At 41.0% G+C, this 24,950-nt stretch overlaps 1 protein-coding gene across 1 annotated transcript; it reads right to left on the reverse strand.

Annotated features, from left to right (window-relative positions):
- Positions 1-966: 966 nt before the first annotated feature.
- LOC139465283 (uncharacterized) lies at positions 967-24,950 on the reverse strand. The gene is made up of 6 exons (XM_071246963.1): positions 24,885-24,950; positions 7,052-8,865; positions 6,077-6,203; positions 4,808-4,888; positions 4,038-4,133; positions 967-3,587 (listed from the first exon to the last, which is right to left on the reverse strand). The coding sequence occupies exons 2-6, from the start codon at positions 8,855-8,857 to the stop codon at positions 3,040-3,042; spliced, it is 2,658 nt and encodes an 885-aa protein (XP_071103064.1). The 5' UTR covers positions 8,858-8,865; positions 24,885-24,950; the 3' UTR covers positions 967-3,039.

Genomic DNA, 24,950 nt, shown 5'->3' on the forward strand with positions numbered 1-24,950 from the left:
AACAGTCTGACTATTGTTCAACACGGTGACAATAGACATGCCAATGCTTTTGCATAATTGGTTTTCTGGGATAGTACGCTCATGCATTTCAGTCGATCCAAAAGACAGACTTTTAAATTGGTTGAACTTTCATTCCAAATATATAGTAGTAAAGACCTTCTGTCATCAAACATGAATTTCTCTATAGAGACCCCTCAGATGTGCATACGGTTCGCATTAACGCCACAAGGTTGGGCAGTTAATGTGGCCACCATTCTGCAGGCAGATGATGTGTCAACACACAGCGTGCCATTTGTAAATCTCTACACTGAAAGTGAGCTCGCATACACTTCAAATTTGGTGGTGCGATACTTTCGACTAGGTGTATACTTGCTAACATCAAAGAGTTCGCGTTTGATGTTGTCATGGTAGAAGTTAAACACGGTGTGTTTTTCATGAAGAGCTAGGTTACATGTAGATTAAGCAGCGCTAAATCAAATTGGAACCGAATACATAGTTTTAGTATTTATTCATTACAATAATAACATTTTGTTTGTCTGGTTGTTGTTTGTTGTTTAACGCCGCACTGAGCAATGTTTCAGCTATATGTCGACAGACGGTAATTTATTGAGTCTGGACAAGACAATCCAGTGACTGATATTATGAGCAGCGAACCACGCCGCCGAGATACGATTAACTGACGTATAGGAATGCAACAATGACAGTGGGGGTCTTGAAGTTATCTTCTTGAATATGACATATTTGTTTTTAATATAATTGTCTTGCCTAGAAGTCTATAGTTTCTTTAAAGTGATTATCAAGACAAACTGACAAGGAGCTTCTTTGGAGAAAAAGACTTTATTAATTGTCAAAATACGTGATTGTATATACTAAAATATTGTTCAAAACAAACAACACATATTTAACAATGTACATTCTTTGAAATTGATATCAAGAAAATTACTTCTTTAATACAAAGATGCATTTCACATGTTGACATAAAGTTTCTTTGGAGAAAGGGATTTTATTGCTTTGGTGCACGCTCGGTTGGTGTGCCAAGCAACATTGCTATAACGTCAATACTGGGCAGGCTTGATGAATTCCGAAAATAAGGAACCACAAATAGTAGTTACGTGTTCGCGCAACGACAAAGTGTAATTCCCCACAGACAAGGAAACCACGTTTTATTAAGTAGGAAATAGGAAGTAGGATTTATGATAACTCAGACAAATTACATTCCCAACAGTTTACAAATACGTCTGTACTGGCCTCAAGTCTTGGCTTGTCATGGGCAGTATGTTCCATGAAGCTGACGTGGCAAAAATTCAAGTATGCCCAGATAGAAATGTGGCAAGCAGTGAACTCTCACATTTCTTTGACATTTATTGCATGCCTGTATTAATTTCAAGATTTACAGTATAACAAAGAGAATGTTTTTTTACGAAACGAATGTCAAGGGTCTAGTACTTCCGTGTCGAGAGCGCTCGATTCGTGTGGACTTAGTCAAACGTTAAACAATGCGGAAAATACGAAGTATTCAAGGTTGCCTACATGTGTAAGGCGATTGATTGTTTTTTTCTTATCAGTTGGTTAACCGACCGACGAAACTCTCAAAACTCGAAAAATTATTTTAAAAAACTATTTATAGTGTTGCAGGCCTTGGGCCATGTTTGAGGCCAGTAACGCAAATGGTAAAAAATAGAGCATATTCTAATTCCTTTTTCCCTTACTGATTACTTGATTGATAATAACAATATCGTTGGTTATTTATATGTTAGTTAGTTATTGTGCTTAGGCGCTCTTGACTAAACCGATACTGTAGTCGATGGTTTAGTGCCTCCTTCAGCCATGTGATTAGGGTCACCACTTTGATAGATTCGCGTTATAATAATAATAATAATAATAATAATAATATGCCTTAAAAGTGAAACAGAAGGCATTCTGTTTGCTGCTCAGGACCAGTCACTACAAACTCGAAACCGTCAATGTGTGATTTTGCATCAAAATCTAATGAATTTAATGAGACTGTTCAACACATTGTCAGTAGATGCCCAGATTAAGCACAAAGACAGTATCTTAAGCGACATGATGGTGCGGCTCGATCTTTTTATTACCGTCTTCGCCATGCTTGTGGTTTTGAGGTCCATCCATGGTACGACCAGGAATATGTAGAGGACGTCATGGAAAATTATCAATACCAAATTCTTTGGAATAGTCCCGTATACAGCCTCAGACGTATCCAGGCGTCAGGTAAAACATGTCAAATATGCAGACCTCGCTTTAAATATGGCACGCTTGCATCCCAAATACCAAGTTGTCCGACTCCCCATTGTTCTCGATGCCTTAGGTTTGGTTCCTCCCAATCTGTTGACTGATTGTGGGAGAGTACCCGGGTTTGCTGCCAGGAATACAACCCTTCTGACAATCTGGGTAATGCAGAAGGCTGCATTGTTGGGGAGTCTTCACATTCTCCCAAAAGTTTTCGGTGAGTTCGACAAGGCAGCACTTCCTGGGAGAAGTCCTATTCATATAATTATCATATAAGGAAAGCGAGTAAACAAACAAAGAGGTTTTTTAGTGACTAAAATCAAACCTCCTGGGACTGCCAATCTAGAGCCTCTTGCCAACTGCTTGGGTTAGCATCGTTCTCATACAGAATATATCACAATGACAGGCACCAGTTTGGAACACTTATATAATACAGTATGATATGAACACATTCAATGATATCTTGATGCTTCAAACAATCAGAATTTGTGATCCAAAGTGAAGGTTATGTGCACTGTTTCTTTACAGGGAGTTCGTTATAGTTGTGTTATTGTAGAAACCAGTTTCCTAAAATACTATCAATACTGCTCACATAATTTTAGGATTATCGGATTCTTTAATATTACTCAAATTAATGTCATGGCATGACAGATGAAGTATATAATATGAAAGAATTGGGAACATCTTGGGGAGATGTTTAGTGATCATCATGTCTGAATGAATCCATTCGCGCTCCTGAAACAATCGCGAAGAAGGTGCATAGCAAGAGATAGATTTTCCGTAGCGTTCTGCTCACAAAAGTGCTTCTACAACCTTTGACATCTCCGAGTTCAGCTCGAGCTTATCACCGGAAGTGACCCCGAGTTCTACGCTGAAGTGGTATCTGTTGTAGACACCAAATACTGGCCACAGTGATTTAGTGGTGTCGATATCCTCGAAGGTCCACATGACGTCACCAGTTCTTCCATCCAGGAACGTGAGACTGCGTTGATCCAGGTTTAACATGACGCCCATGTCAAGGTCGATTGTTGCTTCCTCCTCGCACTGCATGACGGGAGTGTCAAACAAGACCTTGGAGTTACAGACAACCTTGACACAAATAGCTTTGTGTGTTGAGCAGATGCTGACGACAAGGCTCCATGCTCGAGGCGTCTCCCACACGCAGTAGGAGTTGTCCAAGACGTCGCCGTGGGCTACAGCGGCCTCAAGTATCATCTTTCCAAACGACGAGACCTTCGCCAGGACTCGGACATTACATGTGACATTCCAATAATGGACGCCCTTCCCAGAAAAACACCGACTTCCGGTAGTTCCACAATAGTTGCTGAAGCCAGCCGAGCCTAGACATAATAACAGAGAGTTGTTTTATTAGATGATAAAACATGCAAGTCACAGTTTCGTTGATCGATTTTATTAAGTTAAATGTCGCGAGATAATTTCAGCTGAAGAGTTAAGTCAAACAAGCAAGCATGCATGCTTACACAGCACTCAGCAATATTCCAGCTATCTGATGGCTTCGGATTTTGACCAGACAATCAGTAATTGATATTATGAGCCACGATGACAAGCAAGTCACAGAGCCTGACACTCTCATAATTATTTCTTGCTTGTTGGGGGGGGGGGGGGGGGGGGATGAATAATGGAACATGCGTACACGTGTTAAGGAGAAGAATCCTGTCAGACATTGCAACATTGGAAAATGAGAGCCTTATACATAGCGATGGTGATTGGTTTGTTCCGCTATTTACAGCAGGTATTCTGCTGTGCTATGTATAGTCTAGCTTACTTACCTCCCCTTTGTGAAGGTGATTTGACGAGCTTGCCGGATGTGGTGATGGTACACTGCTCGCGGTTCAACTTGTCCTCCGATAAGGTGATGTGGGGCACTAATGAGACACAAAAGAAGACCTGTCATGTCGACATTGAACATTACAAGCACACCAAGCTATGAAGTCAGCGAAACATGCTTTATGTGTTCATACTATAGTGTCGTAGATCGGTGTATATGTTAGCGTTCACAGTTTTACTTCTCGTCCACTAAGTAGCAAATACATCAGCCTGTGGTAATATTAGGTCACATGTAGTTCCAAATAAAATCTGTGCTTGTAACAATTGTAGTATATCTGATAATGTTTGGTCACAAATGGCCCTAATATGAATTGTGCATACTTCAACTGTGGTATTTTTTTATGTTTGGTCACATATTGTCCAACGTGAAATGTGTGCTTGATTTTACAGTTGCATATTTGATGTTTGGTCACATACGGTACTGCATGAGTCGTGTGTTTGTTGCAACTGTTGTATGTTTGATGTTTAGTCACATATTGTGACAAATGAAATTTGTGTTCGTTCCAACTGTGGTAAATTTGACGTTTGGTCACATACGGCATCATAAATTTCCTTCAACTGCGGTATATTTCATGTTTGGCCACATATGGTCCTAAATGAAACCTGTGTTTGTTTTGAACTGTGGCATATTTGATGCTTGGTCATATATGGTGCCAAATTGACATGTGTGTTTGATACAACTGTGAAACATAACTCAGAATTGCACACTGACGTTTGACTGACTTGACAAGCACCTCAGACTCGCCCTCCCATGTCAGAAAGTGAAGAGATCGATCCATGGCGTTCTCCTCTGCTGAAAGAACGATATAAATTTACTGTTATTTATTACTTTCTCATCATATTTTACTACATTTTCACTGGCATGTCAAGCTCTTACCTGATGTATAGTAAAAGATCAATTGCATCATTTTGGACAATAACTACGGCGTCCCCCACGAAAACGCCAGCGTTGTCCTTTCAAATCTTCATTCAAAGTGTACTATCAATTGATAAAGTACACGTCGTTGGACGTAAGTGATTAAGAATTAGATTCTTGTATAGAATGTATTTTATGATAAGTTTTGTTTGTTTGTTGTTTAACGCCGCACTCAGCAATATTCCAGCTATATGACGGCGGTCTGTAAATAATTGTGTCTGGACCAGACAATCCAGTGATTAATATCATGAGCATCGATCCACCCAATTAAGATTGATGACATGCATCAACCAAGTCAGCGAGCCTGAACACCCGATTCCGTCAGTCGCCTTTAACGACAAGCATGGTCGCCTTTTATGGCAAGCATTGGTTGCTGAAGACCTATTCTATCCCGGATCTTCACGGGTCTTATAAGTAGCCAGTGGGAGATGTAGAGTGAGTGAGTTGTATTTTACGCTGCTTTTAGCACTATTCCAGCAATATCACGGCGGGGGTACACCAGAAATGGGCTTCACACATTGTACCGGTACCCTTGTGGGTCTTCGGCATGACGAGCGAGCCACTAGATTACCCGACCATCCCCTGAGATTTAGATGTTCGCTAAAAATCCTACAACGAAATACTTGAAGACCTTTTATTATGGAACGACGAGTATCAGCCAGCAGTGATATGAGTTGGTTGGTTGGTTTGTTGTTTAACGCCGCACTCAGCAGTATTCCAGCTATATGACGGCTGATATGAGAGTATAGAGTGAGTGAGTGAGTGAGTGAGTGAGTGAGTGAGTACGGTTTTACGCCGCTTTTAGCAATATTCCAGCAATATCACGCCGGGGGACACCAGAAATGGGCTTCACACATTGTACCCATGTCGGGAATCGAACCCGGGTCTTCGGCGTGACGAGCGAACGCTTAAACCACTAGGCTACCCGACCGCCCCTGAGAGTATAGAAAACCTGTTGAACGGTCGAAGTAATTCGGGAATGGAAGCTGGTGACGAGATGGATTGTATCTTGGGGAAAAGGGACACATTCCTACACTGAATGGTGTGCATAATAAGAGTAGTTACCAGGCTCCTTGCTGTCGAACGTGAAGGCGTCATCTTCCACCGCGTACCCACCAAGTCGGAAATTCACCTTGTGTGGGCCAGGATGCCTGGGAGAAAAGCGGAGTTCAAAGGTTGCCTCAAGGTCACGCTGTGATGAGAAGGTCAAGGTAATGATCACTATTTGTAAAACCTGCATATTAACGTTTGCATTATTATAACTGAATGAATGACAGATACGTATCAACCAAAATTTAATATTATATCACCGTTTCTTAAACGGGTTGTAGCTCTATTCAAGATGTACTATTTATCAAATAAACCTTTAAAGTTGATGTCTTTTTGTCAGACGATTTTATTCTCATCACTATGTAACTCAAATGTCTCATTCCTTTTCCGAATATTATTTATCCATTTTGTCTAAAGCATGGTGTTCCCTATTCTCTTTGTACGTTAGATTTATCCATCGCTGGAAACTTAAGGAATCTTTCCTGATGACAAAATGATAGTTTCTATATTATACAAAAAAATACGATTTGTACAAATTTTAAAATTGTCCGTATACACGTATAGACTTAAATTTTGTAATGGAAATATAAAACATTCAGATAGGGAAACATCGATCTAGGCGACCATTTTATGATAGGAGAGTACCAGATTCTTACAGTAGATAAAAGGTTTGATATCCAGCGGGCCAGTGATTGGCGAACTCGTGACTCTGACACGCACTATTAATAAGACGACCTTTCACCTAAGTTAAGTTAAGCTTATTAGTTTTCAAAAGATGGAGTTTCCTTAAATTGAGTACATAAGTAAACCGTATGAAAGGCTTCATAATCACTGGATTGTTTCATTTTCATAAACTTGATATCTTCCTTTATGTCCTGTTAACCGACCGCCCTTGTTAACGGCCAAAAAGGGGTGCGGTTCGCGAGCGTGAGCCTATCCGCAAGTTTCTGGAACCCACGAGTACACGAAAAGCGACTAAACGTCCTTTACCTTGACATTGCCTGTCCTATTGGTAGCTCCGGACCTCGATCTGCCTTCATGTAGCGACCCAGGCGGGTGGAAACCGTTCCTATCGTCTGCTCCACGGGGGCTTGTGTGGACGCCGTTTGCCATCACATCGTCGTTAAAGGAGACCTTCGAGTCTACACTCTCCATCTGTCTGTAGCTTGGCCTGCTTCGCTGTTTGCCCTTTCCCACATCTTGCAGATCGACCGACGACGCAACTCCGATAGATTTCTGTGACCCAGTTTGTTTCAGGCTGGTCCTGTTCCTAGAGATTGGAGTGTACCTTATATTCCCAACATCCTGTTCAGTAGGAGTGACATTTTCTTCATATCTATCCGGATCCAGTGCGCCCCTGCCATCCCCTGACAAGTCACCGTTGTGGTAGCCACTATCGCCGTTACTGTGGACGTGTCGTTTGTTGTTCTTTGTAGAATGATGACGCCTTGCATCCGGAGAGTCCACTTCGTCACTGCGTGTGGATGCAGCGTCACCCATATCACCAAGATGTTCCAGTACCCGGCTGATGGTCAATCCTGAGGAGTCTTCTATCACAGCCTTGATGCTAGCAGGCTTAGGCACGACGATGACGTTGCCCATATATTTGAGAAAGACTCTCACAATCACCATGTCCTCTTCGTCCTGTAGGGAGTCTGTAATCTCAATGATAACCTTCCACTGCAGCATCGTGTTATCCAAGTAGATTATCTCGCCCACTTTGGCCATCTTTTTTGTTATGTCGCTCAGTGATGTCAGGTCAACAAAAACCTCCTTTCTGTCCGGCTTAGCTGGAAGCGGAGCAGTGATCAGAGCATTTAGTTTCTGTTTTATGTTTTCGTTTTCCTGGAGGAAGTTGCCTGGTTTCGCCTCTTCCATCACTTTCCTGCAGTAGTCTGCGTAGTCTGTCTCTGTTTGAGCTGTTGTTTTGAAGGCAGTGAGACACGCACTCATATGATCTCTTTCATCTGCTATAGCAACGTGTAGACTGTTCTTCAGCACTTCCTTCTGTTCCTCGGCCTGTTCAATGAAAACATCGAAATAACGTTCAATTTGTGCCTCCAACTTCTTGCTCTCAATATTCAGATGAAACAAGTCCCTTTCCAACTCTGACTTCTCCGTCTCTGTTCTCTCCTGCCTCTCTTTCAGTTCCTCCAGTGCCTCCGACACCGCCCTCTTCTCATCCTTCACGACGTCTTGGACATCCCTAATCTCGTGCCCATCCCGCTCTTTGTGCTCAACAATGGCGCATGACGGGCACACGGCTTTCATGCAGCCTGGCTTCTCACAGAACAGATCCAGCGTCGACCCAGGGTGTAGGGCGCATGTCTCGGTTTGTGTCAGATAGTTCTCGGGCAGCTTCAGTATTTCTGCAATAGAGAGAATTTTGTGGGCTTTCTGTTTGTAGAAGCGTTTGTGGGCCCTCAGTCCCTCTTCACAAATGTACAGCTGACAATTAAGGCAGTGGTGTGTTGCTGGCGACTTCTCGGAACAGTCGGTGCAGAGTCGCCTCCCTTTCCTTCCCTTCAGTTCCACAAATACGACGAACTTCATGGCAACGTATTCCACGGGGAAGGTTTCCTCCACCGACTCACGGACATCCCACAGTTGGTCGCAAGACGGGCAACTGAGTTTAGATCCCATCGTCCACACGTCATCCAAGCACTGAGAACAGAAGCTGTGTTGGCATGGCAACACACGTGGTATCTTGTCCTCGCTGTCAAACTGCTGCTCGCATCTGTCACACTTCAGAATATTCTCCTTGATCTCATGTGTTGATATAACAGGATTAGCCATAGTGCCACCTGGAACAAAGATCACTTGAAAATAATTACTTTTGTTATGAACAAAACTTACACATTCGAACAATTATATATTTTCTTCGGACATCCGGTATGTCACACGACCCATCTAGTAAGTTTTATTTTGAGTGATACAACATATATTTATATAGTTTTTAATATTTATAAATGTCAATGAACAGAATATGTTTCTGAGCAATTACAGCAGATACACTGACGGACAAAAGAAAATATACACCTCAAAATTGGATTTGACTAAAACATTACAAACGTTATCAAAGCCTTACTAGCTAGGGTGAAAACAGTCGCCCAAACATAACAAAATAAGGTTCAAATCGAAACTATGATACCCCTATCAACTACATTACCATCGATTAACTACTCTTTGTTTTTTCCTTCTTAGCCACCATCAAACATGGGTGTATATGTTCCCATATATATCCACTTCTATTCAGATATAATATATGTGCATATCAGATGTTGTGTCAATGTTTTTGAATTTTGACAGTACAACAGAGTATTTTGCTGATGACATTAACGGTTTGCCGTGCGACCGTGCGACAAGCGTAAGTATCGATTTTACTTTCCTAGCAATTCACCTGATGGAATTACATAATGAACGATATTGATCTCTTGCTATTCGCTCTGTCTTCTCCTCGGATCGTGGGTGATTTAACAACGACACCCGCCTTCTCGAGAGAAACGCACTAAGAACGTGCTGTAGAGTTGAACTTAAATGGACAAAATCATGCATACTGATCAATGTTGTTTAATCGTGCTACTCAAAGTGAAGCAATATGCAGAACAAAAATAGTGTTTGTTTGTTGACGTCCAATGCAACAAAGAACAGCGTACTAACAGAGTGTTGTTGTGGAAACACTGTCGAGGACAGGAGTACATTATGTACTGATGTCGTCAAATCAAGCTCATGTATGCGGTGCAGGACTGTCATATTATTTATTTATTTATTTATTTATTTATTTATTTATTTATTTATTTATTTATTTATTTATTTATTTATTTATTTATTTATTTTCTATTTGATTTCATTTTTTAAACAGAGAAATTTACAGATTAAAATTTTAAAAATGCAGCAAAGAGGATTTGGGTATCCTGACAAAGTCAGACTGGTTAGGCTCATCATCAGCTCAGGGCCCTTGCCCCCTCTACACGCAGCCCAGACAGCGAATGGGACTTCTCCCATGAAGCGCTGCCTTGTCGAACCCACCCAGAACCTTTGGGAGAATGTGAAGACTCCCCAACACTGCAGCCTTCTGCATCACCCAGATTGTCAGAAGGGTTGTATTCCTGGTAGCAAACCCGGGTACTCTCCTACAGTCAGTCAACAGATTGGGAGGTATCAAACCTAAGGCACTGAGAACAATGGGGAGTCAGACAACTTGGTATTTGGGATGCAAGCGTGACATTTCGAAAGCGAGATCTGCATATTTGACATGTTTTACCTGAATCTTGTCAACGGCATTAGTGTCAAAAGGGACAGAAAATTCAATTTCACTGGATTTATGAAAAAGGACAACATCAGGCCTTGACACGTCTGAGGCTGTATACGGACCTATTCCAAAGGATTTTGTATTTATCATTTGCCATGGCGCCCTCTACATATTCCTGGTCGTACCATGGATGGACCTCTGTGTCAAAACCACAAGTATGTCGAAGACGATAATAAAATGCCCGAACAGTTCTGGGTGCGAGTTCTCCCGACTAGGCAGCGCTTCCTGGGAGAAGTCCCATTCGCTGTCTGGGCTGCGTGTAGAGGGGGCAAGGGCCCTAAGCTTAACAAAGCTGACTATGCCAGGATCACCCAAACCTTTTTTGATGCATTTTATATGTTAATCTGTATATAACAATAATAATAAACAAACAAACACACACCCATACATAAATATATAAATACACAAACACACACACACACACACACACACACACACACACACACACACACACACACACACACACACACACACACACACACACACACACACACACACACACACACACACACATAGCGATGATACCAGGCGTTCTAGGAAAGATAAGCGTATCCTACACAACCGGCGGCACCCATCACAAACAAAAACAAATCAATTGCTTACCTGAGCAAACACAGAACATATGGTACAAGTCAAAACAGGGAATGTTACATCAGACATAATTTTGGTCACTGATGCGTCGAATTTGGAAATTTACCATTCTTATCAATGCAAACTGTTTATCTTTCAAAAAGTCAACATTTCAAAATTTCAAGTTTTGTTGGCATTTTTATTTCAAAAGGAATTTGTTTTATTTTTACCTAATATATTGTATCTACTGCCACGTTAATCCACTGATCTACAGGTTGATGACGCGTCTTGTAACATGGCATCTCCTGCAGCATGCTGTCACACAGCACCCATGTTGTAAACGGCTTCGAGAGAGACGACACAGGTTTTTACAGCATGTCATTCAAAATTTAACCTGGTAATGATTAGTGTTATTTCTGAAAACAACTGATACTTTGTTTAGCTCTGTACTCGTATATTGATTTATTGATAAGTTGTGTGTTCTCCCCATTAGACATGCTTCAAAGAAATGACTTAATAGTTGTCAGGTGGCATCCTTGACTGGAGAGACCCACGTAAGCAGCGACGGCGACATATGTGAAATATTGGAATAAAATCGGCACAGGCCATGTCCTTATTCATTATGCTTTCAGCGCGATAAGAATTTAATCAATATGCTATAAATTAAATATTGAGTGTAATGGTCCCTGAAGGGTGATATAACTACCACTATACGATCTATGGGTTATAGGTCTTCAGCAACTCATGCTTGCCGTAAAAGGCGACTATGCTTGCCGTAAAAGGCGACTAACGGGAACGGGTGGTCAGGATTGCTGACTTGGCTGATGCATGTCATCGATCCCAATTGTGTGGATCGATGCTCATGATGTCGATCACTGGATTGTCTGGTCCAGACTCGATTATTTTACAGACCACCGCCATATAGCTGGAATATTGCTGAGTGCGGCGTTAAACAACAAACAAACAAAACAAACAAAAATCTATGGGTTAAGAAAATTTATTCACTGGAAAAATGCAACGATGTAGTCAACAAGGATTCCACAACTGTTTACGAAGCCGATGACAATGCTGTTTAATGAGGTATTGAGCATACTACAAAAACTGATAACACAGCTGACATGGCGTCTATAGTTACCAAGCATCAGCAACATTTATTTATGTAACTACGACCCTGTCGCCAATACTTCAGCTCCGTGTTGTTCTATGAGATAGCAACATTCAATTATGTAACTTCGACCCAACCGCCCGACTAGGATTTTGTATTGGGACATGATATTTTCGGCTGCAGCTGCAAAAGCAGATAAATAGTTTAATTAAAACTATGAGCCAATATATGTTTTTTAGACAACAAAAAAACACATATTGAAACAATGTAATTTTTGTGGCAGATAATCTCTCTTTTTCAACAAAATGAAGCAAAATTATATTTTTAAAGATTTTTCGGGGGCTATACAATTTTTTCGATAAAATCCCTTTGCTCATTATTGGTTTCTCCAGAGGTTCAGTACAATTTGTCAAGAATGAAAGCAATTGCCATCTGAAGTTTACTGAGAAAACAATATGTGAAATGCTGGTCTGTTTCCCTGTGCCTCTGAGCCGGAATTTCTGCTCCGATTACCAAAGTCAAGACAAGGTAATTTGGCTAAGAAGTTTACCTTCAGCTTCAGGTATATCGATAATATGATATCGTTCAATAACCATCAAATAGCCGATACCCTTCAACTGATTTACCCACGTGAACTAGACATTAAGGTGACCGCCTCATCTGTTTCATATTTAGATCTATGCATAAAGACTCAGAGTGCCAAAACACTCTCCACGAGACTGTATGACAAGAGGAATGACTTCAACTTGCACATAGTCAACTTTCCCTTCATGTTGTGCAATATTCCAGCATCTTCAACCTTCACAACGTTTGAGATACAATCGAGCATACTCTCTCAACCAAGATTTCAAAGAGCGTCAACCGACTCTTGAATATTATGACTTAATGTCACTGGTTGTAATCTTTACCAGCTATGTACAGCCTTGATAATTAAGTTGGTTGATCAAGGTTACAGCATTCACGGCCTCACTAAAGCTTCAGTGGCAGACGAGGTGTACGAGGGCTGGTCAAAACGTTCGAAGCCTAACAAACAAACCCAACAATTGTGAAAGTGTCTTTAATTTTATGTTTCAACATAATTCCCCTGCTTTTCAACACACTTCTCATATCGAAAATGAAGCTTTTCAATTCCAGTCAGGAAGGTGTTTTCTGAAGCCACCCTGAAAAACCCATCCACGACAAACTTTGAGGTCATCGTTGTCGTCAGAGCGCTTTCCACGAAGGTGTTCTTTCAGTAAGGAAACAGGCAGAAATCATTTGATGCCAGGTCTGGCGAGTATGGAGGGTGAGGAAGGTCTTCGAATCCATATTGTCGCACAGCAGTCTTTGCAAGTCGAGAGGTGTGAGAAGAGGCATTGTCATGAAGTAGTAGAACCCCAGCAGTCAGCATTCCTCGCCGCTTTTCTTTGATAGAATTTCTCGATATAGCAAATCAGCATAGTAGGCACCGGTAATCGTGTTATTAAGAAATGTACAAAGAAAACTTTCTTCACTGATCTTGAAGACTTGAATTTCTTTGGTGCCGGAGAAGTGGAATGATGCCATTCCATGGATTGACGTTTTGACTGGGTATCATAGTCGAGACCCATGTTTCATCACTCGTTACTAATCTCTTTTTGGATTTGACGAAATCCTCCTCAATTAGCTGTAAATTTTTGCTGGTAATGTCAGTTCTTTTTTCCTTAAGATCAGAATTGAAAAAACTTTGGCATCCAACGAGCAGATATCTTATTCATCTGTAAATGTTCATGAATAATAGTTTCAGTGGATCCATGGTTTAGGCCTGTGTCTTCCTCAAGTTCAGCAACTTATCCCCATTCTCTTGTGACATGCGGTCATGAATTTCTGATCTGTGAAGATCCGGGGTAGAATAGGTCTTTAGCAACCCATGCTTGCCGTGTCGCAGGAGGCGACTAACGGGTTCGGGTGATCAGGCTCGCTGCATGTCATAGTATCCAAATTGCGTGAATCGATGCTCATGACATCAATCACTTGATTGTATGGTCCAGACTCGATTCTTTACAGACTGTCGTTATACCTCTGGAATATTGCTGAGTGGGCCGTTAAACAACAAACAAACATGCATTTATTGGTGAGTACCTTTCTCTGAGGTTAAACTCGATGACTGCTCGGTACTCCTTCTTTTCCATTTCTGTGTCCATTTGGACCCCTATTACATTCAACTGGCTGTCACTAATATAGAAACGGTCTCAACAGACCACATACACTTACAATGAACTACTCACACAATGTATCACACTGACTAGTTCACATTGTTATGGCCCATAGTTGAAGGTTAGTCAGGCTTAGAACTTTTTGACCAGCCCTCGTAATACCCTTGCTCTCTGCTAATGTGTAGTACATCTCGTCTGTCTATGAATAGCTAATAAAGGAATAAACCATGATTTTAATTAGGATCCAATCAGCTCGTCACAACTGTTTAATCCTTATCCTAACTGTATATATGGTCTCACTACCCAAGTACTTCATTACCAGAATGATATGTGTTATTCCCACACTACATTTGGCTTCATCCAATTATCTGTATGCTGCTTGTTATCTCTTATCTTTTGTTGTCAATGATAATCTCCTTATCACGACATATTATGCATATACTTGGTTGCTGTCACCCCAGCCTAATAACGGTGTAAGGATTTACATCGAAACGTTGCTATATGTAATAAACCTGAAGTTGTTATCCAGAAAGTTGTACGTTTTCTTTTTGTATGCCGAAAATGGAGCAAGAGGAGAGAATGTCCACTGGAGGAACACAATCAGATTATGCAGGGACAAACTGTAACGCCTAACTTACTCCCAACTTATCACAGGACAGAAAACGCCCATGTAGTATTTAGATGCAGCTTGACATTTGCTAAAGTTAGAAGGAAAAGTTACATTACCATTGTTATGCGTATGAATGAATGAATGAATGAATGAATGAATGAATGAATTATAGTACTGAACATTAGATTTCCATTCTGATATGAATGTTAATGAATGAATGAATAACATTATGGCTTTGTGTGAAATTGATTAATGTCTAAAATAAATATTTAAACTATATATTGTATTTTCTTATTCTAATATCATTGTATATGAAACGAGTCCATTCCTAATCTATAAGGTTAAAGCAGAGACCATATAATAGAGGTTAACAGCAGGGTGTCGGGGTGTATCAGTTACATGCCGGACCGTAGCACTGACGGTTAGTGATAAACTGTTGGGGAGGGCCGTCCCTCTATTATATGGTCTCTGGTTAAAGGTAGGACATTAGGGGTGCACTCAACCGTATAATTTGTGACTTTAAGATGACTACGGTTAGGGAGGACACTACAAGAGTTCATGTGTGTTCATTCACATTTCCTGGCTCACATCGTGTTGAGAACTAAACGCTGTTTGGGTGCTTATTAAATTGTTCTTGTAATGACGGCATTGCGTTTTTATATCGGATTACTCAGAGCGGAATTATCCATGGGACCAGGACATAGGGGGGAATACCGAATAAGGAGATGTCAGGTATGACAGAGTTCTAAATTACATTATGACTGACCTTGTGTTTGTATACTCACCGCAAAAGGAAACGCGAATACCTTACGTGGTGGTTAATATATGAAGACTTACTCATATTCAATAGACATTATTTTGTTTCGATGCACAAAAGAACAAACTGTTATGTTGTGTGAATCGATGCTCATGAACGCATCACATTTGACGTCATGGATCCATGAGATGCACCATTTGTCTCGTGCACGATGAACGTGCAAAGTTTGGAAATCAGCTGCAGCATACTGTTACAAGAATAGAGACACTCTGTGGTAACAGTCGACTGACTTAGTTTTTTCATTAATTGGTACAAATTGGAAACATCTTTTCTTAACGTACATGTTTTAAATGTTTCTATGGTTTCGCGTTTCGTTTGGAGGTGAATATATTATCGATCAGGCAGACTCTAACTTATGTGTACTGTCATAGCGACTGATTTACGACATCCATTGTCTGAAGACAATTTGATTGCAAAGGCTCATTACCCTGGAGCCATGACATCTATTTATTAGATGCTAATCCTATTTGTTAATCCCCATTTTTGTGTACATCGACCGTCTGCCATCCTGAACAGGATGTGCAAGTATGAGGTTGAAGATGAATATGATTTTTTATTAATTTGCTGTATATATAATGAAATAAGAAAAGAATGTATGAAACGACAATAGTATGTACATCAAAATAAATATAATTTTTCTCATATCAAGTAAACAAACAAGATTACTCGAGACTTTTCATTGCCCATATACCAAGCAACGTTATTATAAAGTCATCATTACAAACTATGCAACTGCTTCTGTATTCTATACACTATGTACTATGGGCCTGTGACCTTAAAGTATTGCTGAAATACATAAATGGTAATGTAGGCCTAAAACTTTTCAGATCGTCAGATTTGACTAAGGCGTCAAATTTGGAAAGTTAATGTCCTTCACATGTCTCCCATAAAAAAAGATTGTAAAAGCCTCACTAAAGTCTTGAAAGTCACGATTTAACAACTTTTAAGCAAGAGTCGTGTTAAGCCTCAAGTGACACGTGCCTACTCCGAGGATTTCCAAGTATTGTTTGGATGTTACTTTTTTCAATCCGCTGTTCTGCGGTCTATATAATGTCTTTTCATAGCAAATATGCGCAATGTAAAATATAATCGTTACAACATTGCAATATTTGGATACGGTTTGTCGGTTAAGAGTAAGTACAACATCGCCACATCACGAGACAACTAAAGTGCATCTTATCATATCAATATTCAAAATGGCACAGTTAATAAAATGTTTGCATTATCGATTGATGGAGGGATGTTAGAACTCATCAAACAAAACTAAATTCTCTGTCAACATTGACACTGTTTTTATGATATCGTAAACAGAAGACTATTGTGGCTCAATAAAATTTCGATAACGCATGATGCCAAGTTTACATAATATAATATCTTATAATACCCGTGTACAAAACGGGCAAATCCCTCAGGCAAAGAAACCTTTTCAGGTGCCGTTATCGATATTGATCGACACTGTGTCTCAAAATTCTACGTTCACACAACTATGGTGTAAGTTATAACTTGAAGAATTGTACATTTATCTATTTTTTCCTGGTGTTTAATATTGCAGCGAAAAATTAAATGACATCTTTTACAATTTTTTGCATATAGGGGGTATGTTAACGCAATGTAAGCTATCATTCTGGACAGAGAGGATATGTTAGCGCAATGTAAGCTCCTACATGTAAGATGTAAAACGGTAGTTTGCAAGTTTGGACCAGGTACAGTTATATTGTAGTTTAAAGAATGATTTAGGTTCTTACACAAAGTGTCATCATTTAAATAAATAATGAAATTCATCTCCAGTTAATTGAGAATCACATAAAGTACTGTTCCCGTCGGATGTTAAGCCACATTCCAGTTTATACGGGGGATCTATGACAACTTGTCTAAAACAAAAGTTAGATTCGGATACATTTTCCAGAAGAAGTAACTAGTTTCGAAAGAAAATGTGTCGACCTTTATGACGTCATAATAAATACCTTCAGATTAACGTTGCGTTAGCAGCTACGGGTGGTTTGTTAGCGTGATGTAAATGGTACATTGCACACGGGTGATCTGTTAGCATTATGTACCGAGCTGTTACACTGCACACGGGTGATCTGTTAGCATAATGTTCCGAGCTGTTACTCTGCACACGGCTGATCTGTTAGCATAATGTACCGAGCTGTTACTCTGCACACGGGTGATCTGTTAGCATAATGTACCGAGCTGTTACACTGCACACGGGTGATCTGTTAGCATAATGTACCGAGCTGTTACTCTGCACACGGCTGATCTGTTAGCATAATGTACCGAGCTGTTACTCTGCACACAAGCGATCTGTTAGCATAATGTACCGAGCTGTTACTCTGCACACAAGCGATCTGTTAGCATAATGTTCCGAGCTGTTACTCTGCACACGGCTGATCTGTTAGCATAATGTACCGAGCTGTTACTCTGCACACAAGCGATCTGTTAGCATAATGTACCGAGCTGTTACTCTGCACACAAGCGATCTGTTAGCATAATGTTCCGAGCTGTTACTCTGCACACGGCTGATCTGTTAGCATAATGTACCGAGCTGTTACTCTGCACACAAGCGATCTGTTAGCATAATGTACCGAGCTGTTACTCTGCACACGGCTGATCTGTTAGCATAATGTACCGAGCTGTTACTCTGCACACGGCTGATCTGTTAGCATAATGTACCGAGCTGTTACTCTGCACACAAGCGATCTGTTAGCATAATGTACCAAGCTGTTACTCTGCACACGGGTTATCTGGTTACGTAATTTGCTAAGCTTTGTGTGATATGGGGACGTCTTGCTCTGCCTACACTTAAAAATGCTGATTTGTCCACGAGAACGTCTCTAGAGTGTACGTCGTTACACTGATCTTCTGTACAGTGAACACGTATTCATTGAACTCCCCTGTATTCTCCAGAACCCATGCGGCATTATGAGGCACTTAAAGGTTAACAGTCACATTACCATCTCATACTACCTGGTACCCTTTTGATGTAGGGTTGACAGCCCTAGAAACTCTCAGGAGTCAAGCCTGACAAACAAAACCTTTGTGTTTATATAGACGTTCTCTACAGCAATCCTCCGGAATCCAGAGCTTCTCGAAAGGTTCCCGACTCACTGTGTTTATCTGTATACGGTGTTTAAATATTTTATTTTGTAAAACAATGGGCTTAGGTGAAATAAGGATTAGCGTCGCGTTTAAGATTACTTTATTTGCGTTAATTTTATGTTAAGATGGCTTAAATGAACAATAACAATTCTATTTATGTTCATTTAAGACATCTCCACATAAAATAAGTCAAGTCACAATTCAAATTAAATTTAACTTCCGCAAAATTCTGGCATCTTCAAGGAACTGTATGGGAGTCTTCCTTCCTTGCTGCAGCTGTTCTCTCTGGCGACCAAGGTGGGAGTCGACCTGTCTATAAACTCTTTTACGTACTACTCCATGGTCGAGTTGGGCTCATTGTTCCGAGCTCTCTCTTCTCTTGTCTTAGACTTATAGATCAGTTCAAACACATTGGAGTGGGCCTTTGAAAGAGATCGGTTCAACTTGGAATGCCATTCCTCAAGATGGTTATTGGTCCTCGGTTCAATGTTGCCAGACTGGTTCCACGTCGTCGCTCTAAATGATGAGCCATCATCGACCTATGTTGTTGTCACATAATCGGTAACCTCAGTTTCCCTGGGTAGATGATCTGGGCGTTCCTCTAAAATTTCAAACCATACATCTTGGTCAAGGGGCAAAAGTGGCAAACATGCTGATAGTCTTACAAGAGTCTTACATTCTTCGAGGGTACGGTGAGACCTGCAAGACCTAGTCATACATAAGATGTACCATCCAGAAATAATGTGTCAGCAGCTTGCATCATGTTCAACATCTGATCTGAGGTGAAAACTAGACGTCATCAGCACTATCCTTCGTGATTATGAAGGGAGTGTTCGCTGGAGTGGTTGTTGTCCGCTGTCCTGGGGGGTCTACTTCAGCCAGTTTTGTGGTTAATGTTGGCTGGGTCTTTCGTCTGTGTCTGTAGAAGCCGGCATCAATACTCTGAATTGGAGGAAGGGGTAATTGCTGTTTCTTCCTCTCTTACAGCATTTCCTCTCTGTGATTCTGATGCAATGGCAGAACTTCATCCCTGCTTCGTGTTCTGCGGGTACTCGTAAGACGAAAGACTGTTGTGTCTTCTATCTGGGGGTCAATATGAGCAGATACCCACTTGAGATGTTCACAGACTGTGCAGAAGCGTCCATTACAGTCAGGAAATACACATGTCAAATGTGTAGCACTCTGACCCCGAACATCCAGTCTATATGGAAAACCATCATAACCCGCCCTTTGGCCACCAATCTGTGAAGATCTAAATTCTACTTTCTGCAGAAATGCCATGTTTCATATAGACTCGAAATGATCATCCCTTCTCGACTTCTACTTATATATTGCCAGGTGCCAGAAGCCATAGGTTATCAAATTCGATACGGTGGGTGATATGTTTACACTAGAAGCCAGTTCTCACTGCATGTTGTGATACAAGATAGGTTGGTACGTATTCACATTTCTTTATATAATTTATTAAAGGTATTCAGTAAACATTCGATCATATGGAACAAAGAAAACTGATGTGTAGTATAAACTGTAGGCAGAATGAGAGGTAACCGACACAGCACAGTAGCTACATCTTCTATGTAATCATGTAAGCTGCTACCCAGCACACATTGATCCATCTGTTAATGTTGTGGACCCGTGAAGATCCAGGGTAGAATAGGTCTTCAGCAACCCATGCTTGCCGTAAAAGGTGACTATGCTTGTTGTAAAAGGCGACTAACTGGATCGGGTGGTCAGGGTCGCTGACTTGGTTGATGCATGTCATCGATCCCAGTTGCGTGGATCGATGCTCATGATATTAATCACTGGATTGTCTGGTCCAGACTCGATTATTTACAGACCGCCGTCATATAGCTGGAATATTGCATATTCCAAAATCGGTACGACAACAAGGGGGACAACGGGCACCAGTGTACAGAAGATTCTTGTAACGACGTACATACAGTGTAGAGAAGCAATAACGACTGTCTGACAGTGCACCCTTATCATCGCCATGAGTGTTTTATAATAATAATAATAATAATAATAATAATAATAATAATAATAATAATAATAATAATAATTGCAATAATTGCAATAAGTGCATTTATAATAATTCCATTCACCAAGTGGATGCTCATAGTGCTACACTATTATTACCCCGGTCAATGGATCAGTATGCACTCGGTTTTCATTCTCAGCTCCCTGGGGAGTATACAACCCAAGCTGCCTGTGAGGTGCTAGAAGGTTAACAGCCACCGGGTACCCACTCACTGCTGGGTGAACAGAGGCACATTTCGAACAAAGTCACTTGCCTAAGGAGACACCACATGTGGTACATGTGCTTCAGTGTGGGGGCAGGACCGAAGCCCTAGAAACTCTCAGGAGTCAAGCTGCTTAACGTGGTCACTCATCAAGCTACTCTCCGAGGCCGACGATGCTTCACTTCACCGGATTTGTGATCTGTGCGCTGTGCACAGGACCACGTGCCACCACTTGCTGTTATAGTGAGTGAGTTGGGTTTCTCGACGTGTCAGCATAATGTGGGGAGGAAAGCCCGACCTGATGCATGTCGTGGATGTTTACCCACGAGAACGGGGTGAGGTGAGGTGAAATGGGGTTTAACGTCGCGTCCAAGATTATATTACTTAAATAGCGACGTGCATGGACGTGTCTGTGAGGCTGCTTGTCCTAGTTCGGACTAAAGCCGATTTTATAGTGCTAGCCGACAGAAATACCATGCTACAGTTTAACATAAACACCCCACTCAGACACAGTATACTGATTCCGAGCCGACCAGTCCTTGTTTTAGCCCCTTAATGCCGAACGCCAGGCAGGGTAACAACAAGTACCATCTTTTAACGTCTTTGGTATGACCCGACCGGCGATCGAACCCCGGAACTTCCGCTCACCGAGCGGTCGCTCTACCACTAGACCACGGAGGCGGTCCACGAGAACGGGTATGGTGCTGACAAGCCGAGAAACATAATCAGCAAGAACAGGGATTCGAACCCAAGATCATATTTTTTTATACGCTTCTGGGAAGCTACTCTGCACTACAATTTGCGACGTCTTAGACGACTGGGACGTCCATGACCCTAGATGTACAATAGCTATATATTATGTTAATTGCCTCCTGTGACAAATATGCCTTTTGCGTCGTGGAATACGCCAATCACAATTAATACACGTCCCATTGTGTGTGGAACTCCCGGGACTGTGGTTGTTGTTTGTCCTGGTAACACACACACACACGTATACATATGAAGGATGTAACTATACCTATCAACAACCCCACGCCGTCATGCATCGGTGCGCCAAGACGCATTAAACAATAATGCTGTCCTATTGTGCTTTACGGATCAGAAGGTATTGACTGCCTATCTTCCTGGCTTACAGTGGCCCGTATTGCCTGTAGCTATGGCGATAAACACAGAAAAGGCAAGCGTTAGTATGTACACCTGAATCATATAACTGAATCGTAAGTTGATGCTCGTAATCATTTAAAATGCATCTCCTTTCAATGCAGATATAATGAACAACAGAGTTGTGTCTCATTGAGAAACAGATTTATGCCCCATTGAGCAGCGAAAAATGTCTCATTGAGATACTGATAAGTGAGAACAATGTTGGTTGGTTGGTTGGTTTGTTGGTTAACGCCGCACTCAGCAATATTCCGGCTTTACGACGGCAGTCTATGAATAATCGAGTCTGGACCAGACAATCCAGTGATTGATATCATGAGCATTAATCCTCGCAATGTAAGATCGATGACATGCCTCAACCAAGTCGAAAAATGTCTCATTGAGAAGTGAGAGCTGTCTCATTGATAAGTGAAAATGTTTCTCACTGATAAGTGAGACTGATATGTACTGAGATCTGTCTCATTGGAATATTGAGAACTGTGTCTCGTTGCTATACGGAGAACTAAGTCGCATTGACATACTGAGAAGTAAGAAATGTGTCTCATTGAGATACTGCCAACTGTATCTCAAGAAGATGATGTTCAAATACATCTGTGACCCCCGTGAAGACCCGGGTAAAGGATAGGTTTTCAGCAACCCATGCTTGTCTTAAGGGGTGTGAGTTGACTTGGTTGATGCATGTCACCGTATCTCAGTTGCGTAGACCGATGCTCATGATGTCAATCACTGGATTGTCTGGTTCAGACTCGATTACTTACAGACCAGCGTCGCATACATTTAGCTGGAATATTGCTGAGCGTGGTGTTAAAGATAAAGCAAACAAACATTCCTGCTAGTGTTGAATTGCTCCGTTATTTTGCAAGAACTGACGGTGGTTAATTCTTCATTTTCTTGAACAAATATTTGAATTAATTTAAATAACGACAGAGAACACATTCATCGCGGAAGGGCGACTTGAACTTTATAAATAAAGGTTACAAAGAGTTCTGCTTTATGTTTCAAATATTTCAACAAGAGAACCTTTTGTCATGTGTAGATGGGGATTCGTTTAAAAAGGGGATTATCCTCGTAACTCTCCATTCCTTAAACATAATCGGCCTCGGCTACATTATTTTTAAGAAATGGCGAGTAGCTGGACATGTCCCCTACACAACAATTGTTCTTTTGGATAATGAGAACCGTGTCTCATTGATCTACAGAGAAGTATCTCTCACTCAAATACTGAGAACCGTGTCTCAGTGATCTACAGAGAAGTATCTCTCACTCAAATACTGAGAACCGTGTCTCAGTGATCTACAGAGAAGTATCTCTCACTCAAATACTGAGAACCGTGTCTCAGTGATCTACAGAGAAGTATCTCTCACTCAAATACTGAGAACCGTGTCTCAGTGATCTACAGAGAAGTATCTCTCACTCAAATACTGAGAACCGTGTCTCAGTGATCTACAGAGAAGTATCTCTCACTCAAATACTGAGAACCGTGTCTCATTGATCTACAGAGAAGAATCTCTCACACAAATACTGAGAACCGTGTCTCAGTGAGATACTAAGAAGAATCTCTCACGCAAATACTAAGTGCCGTGTCTCACTGAGACACTTAGAAGACTTTCACTCAAATACTGAAAACCGTGTCTCACTGAGATATTAGAAGAATTTCTCACTCAAATACTGAAAACCGCGTCTCATTGATCTACTGAGAATTGCCTCTTTGAAATATACTGAACAAAAATGTCAGGGATCATGAATATTTTGGGAGACATGTTCATGAAATGGTGTGCTCATCGTCACTACAAACATATTCACCAAAGTAGTCATTATTCGCAATTTATTTTGTTCAGTATACAATACACAAATGGATTTCTAGAAAGGAGGGCTTAGAGTTCAGATATGTCCCGTTTTTGACCAAACCTCTTCTGAGAGATTGTCACCTACCGGCGTCGTCAAGGTTACGCATCATACGCGTGGCACCTTACCCCAGTGCCTTTGATGGCCCGGTCAATTATTCTATAGCTTAAATGTGTGTACACTTCACGTGCCTGATGATCTACTACCTGTTTAAGAAAACTAAATAAATTATACTCTTTGTTTTGTCAACTTTACACCAGCCTTTATTTATTGACGCCTCGTTAGTTCCAACTTTATATAAAGGTCAAATATTTATTGACTCCTACATGGGTCATTAGCGTATTCTAGTGTGGAAGAGGACTGTTGACTGGCCCGAGGTCACGTCGATACCATTCTTCTGTTAGAATGATATCTATACTGTGTCTTCAACGTTACAAACAGGATCACTGGCGTTAAAGTCTCAGAGAAAACTCAACTGACTACCGATGTGTGCGTCGTGTTCAGCCGTCAAGGTGGCAGGTTACAACACATTATTATTTTTTTAAGAAGACATCACTGTCTTGAAAGTTAGGGATTCATGGACTGTTCTATGTTGTTCATGCGCAAAGCGAATCAAACAGCGTTAGCGTTGTTGAGGTTTGACTTTTAACCCACGCCATGTTTAATGTCCTTATTATCATGTTCCGTGTTCAGTTCATGCTAAATTCGTGACATTTCAATCAGTACACACTGATATACATACAGCGGAATCAAATATATGGTTTAAAACATGAAATGAAAAGTACGATGCCACTATTTAAAATCTAACCACAAAAAAGGTGGGTACGGCATAATCAAAGAATACCCTATACATATATCTCTGTGTCACAGACAATGAAGTTAGCACCTACCTGTGCATGCGTGGCGCTGTCGCTGATGTCTGTGTCTTCAGGGCAAGGATGGAGATGCTGGTTTGT

Source organism: Haliotis cracherodii, unplaced genomic scaffold (genome assembly GCF_022045235.1).
Source record: "Haliotis cracherodii isolate W230 unplaced genomic scaffold, xgHalCrac1.p SCAF_18, whole genome shotgun sequence".
Lineage (NCBI taxonomy): Eukaryota > Metazoa > Mollusca > Gastropoda > Lepetellida > Haliotidae > Haliotis > Haliotis cracherodii.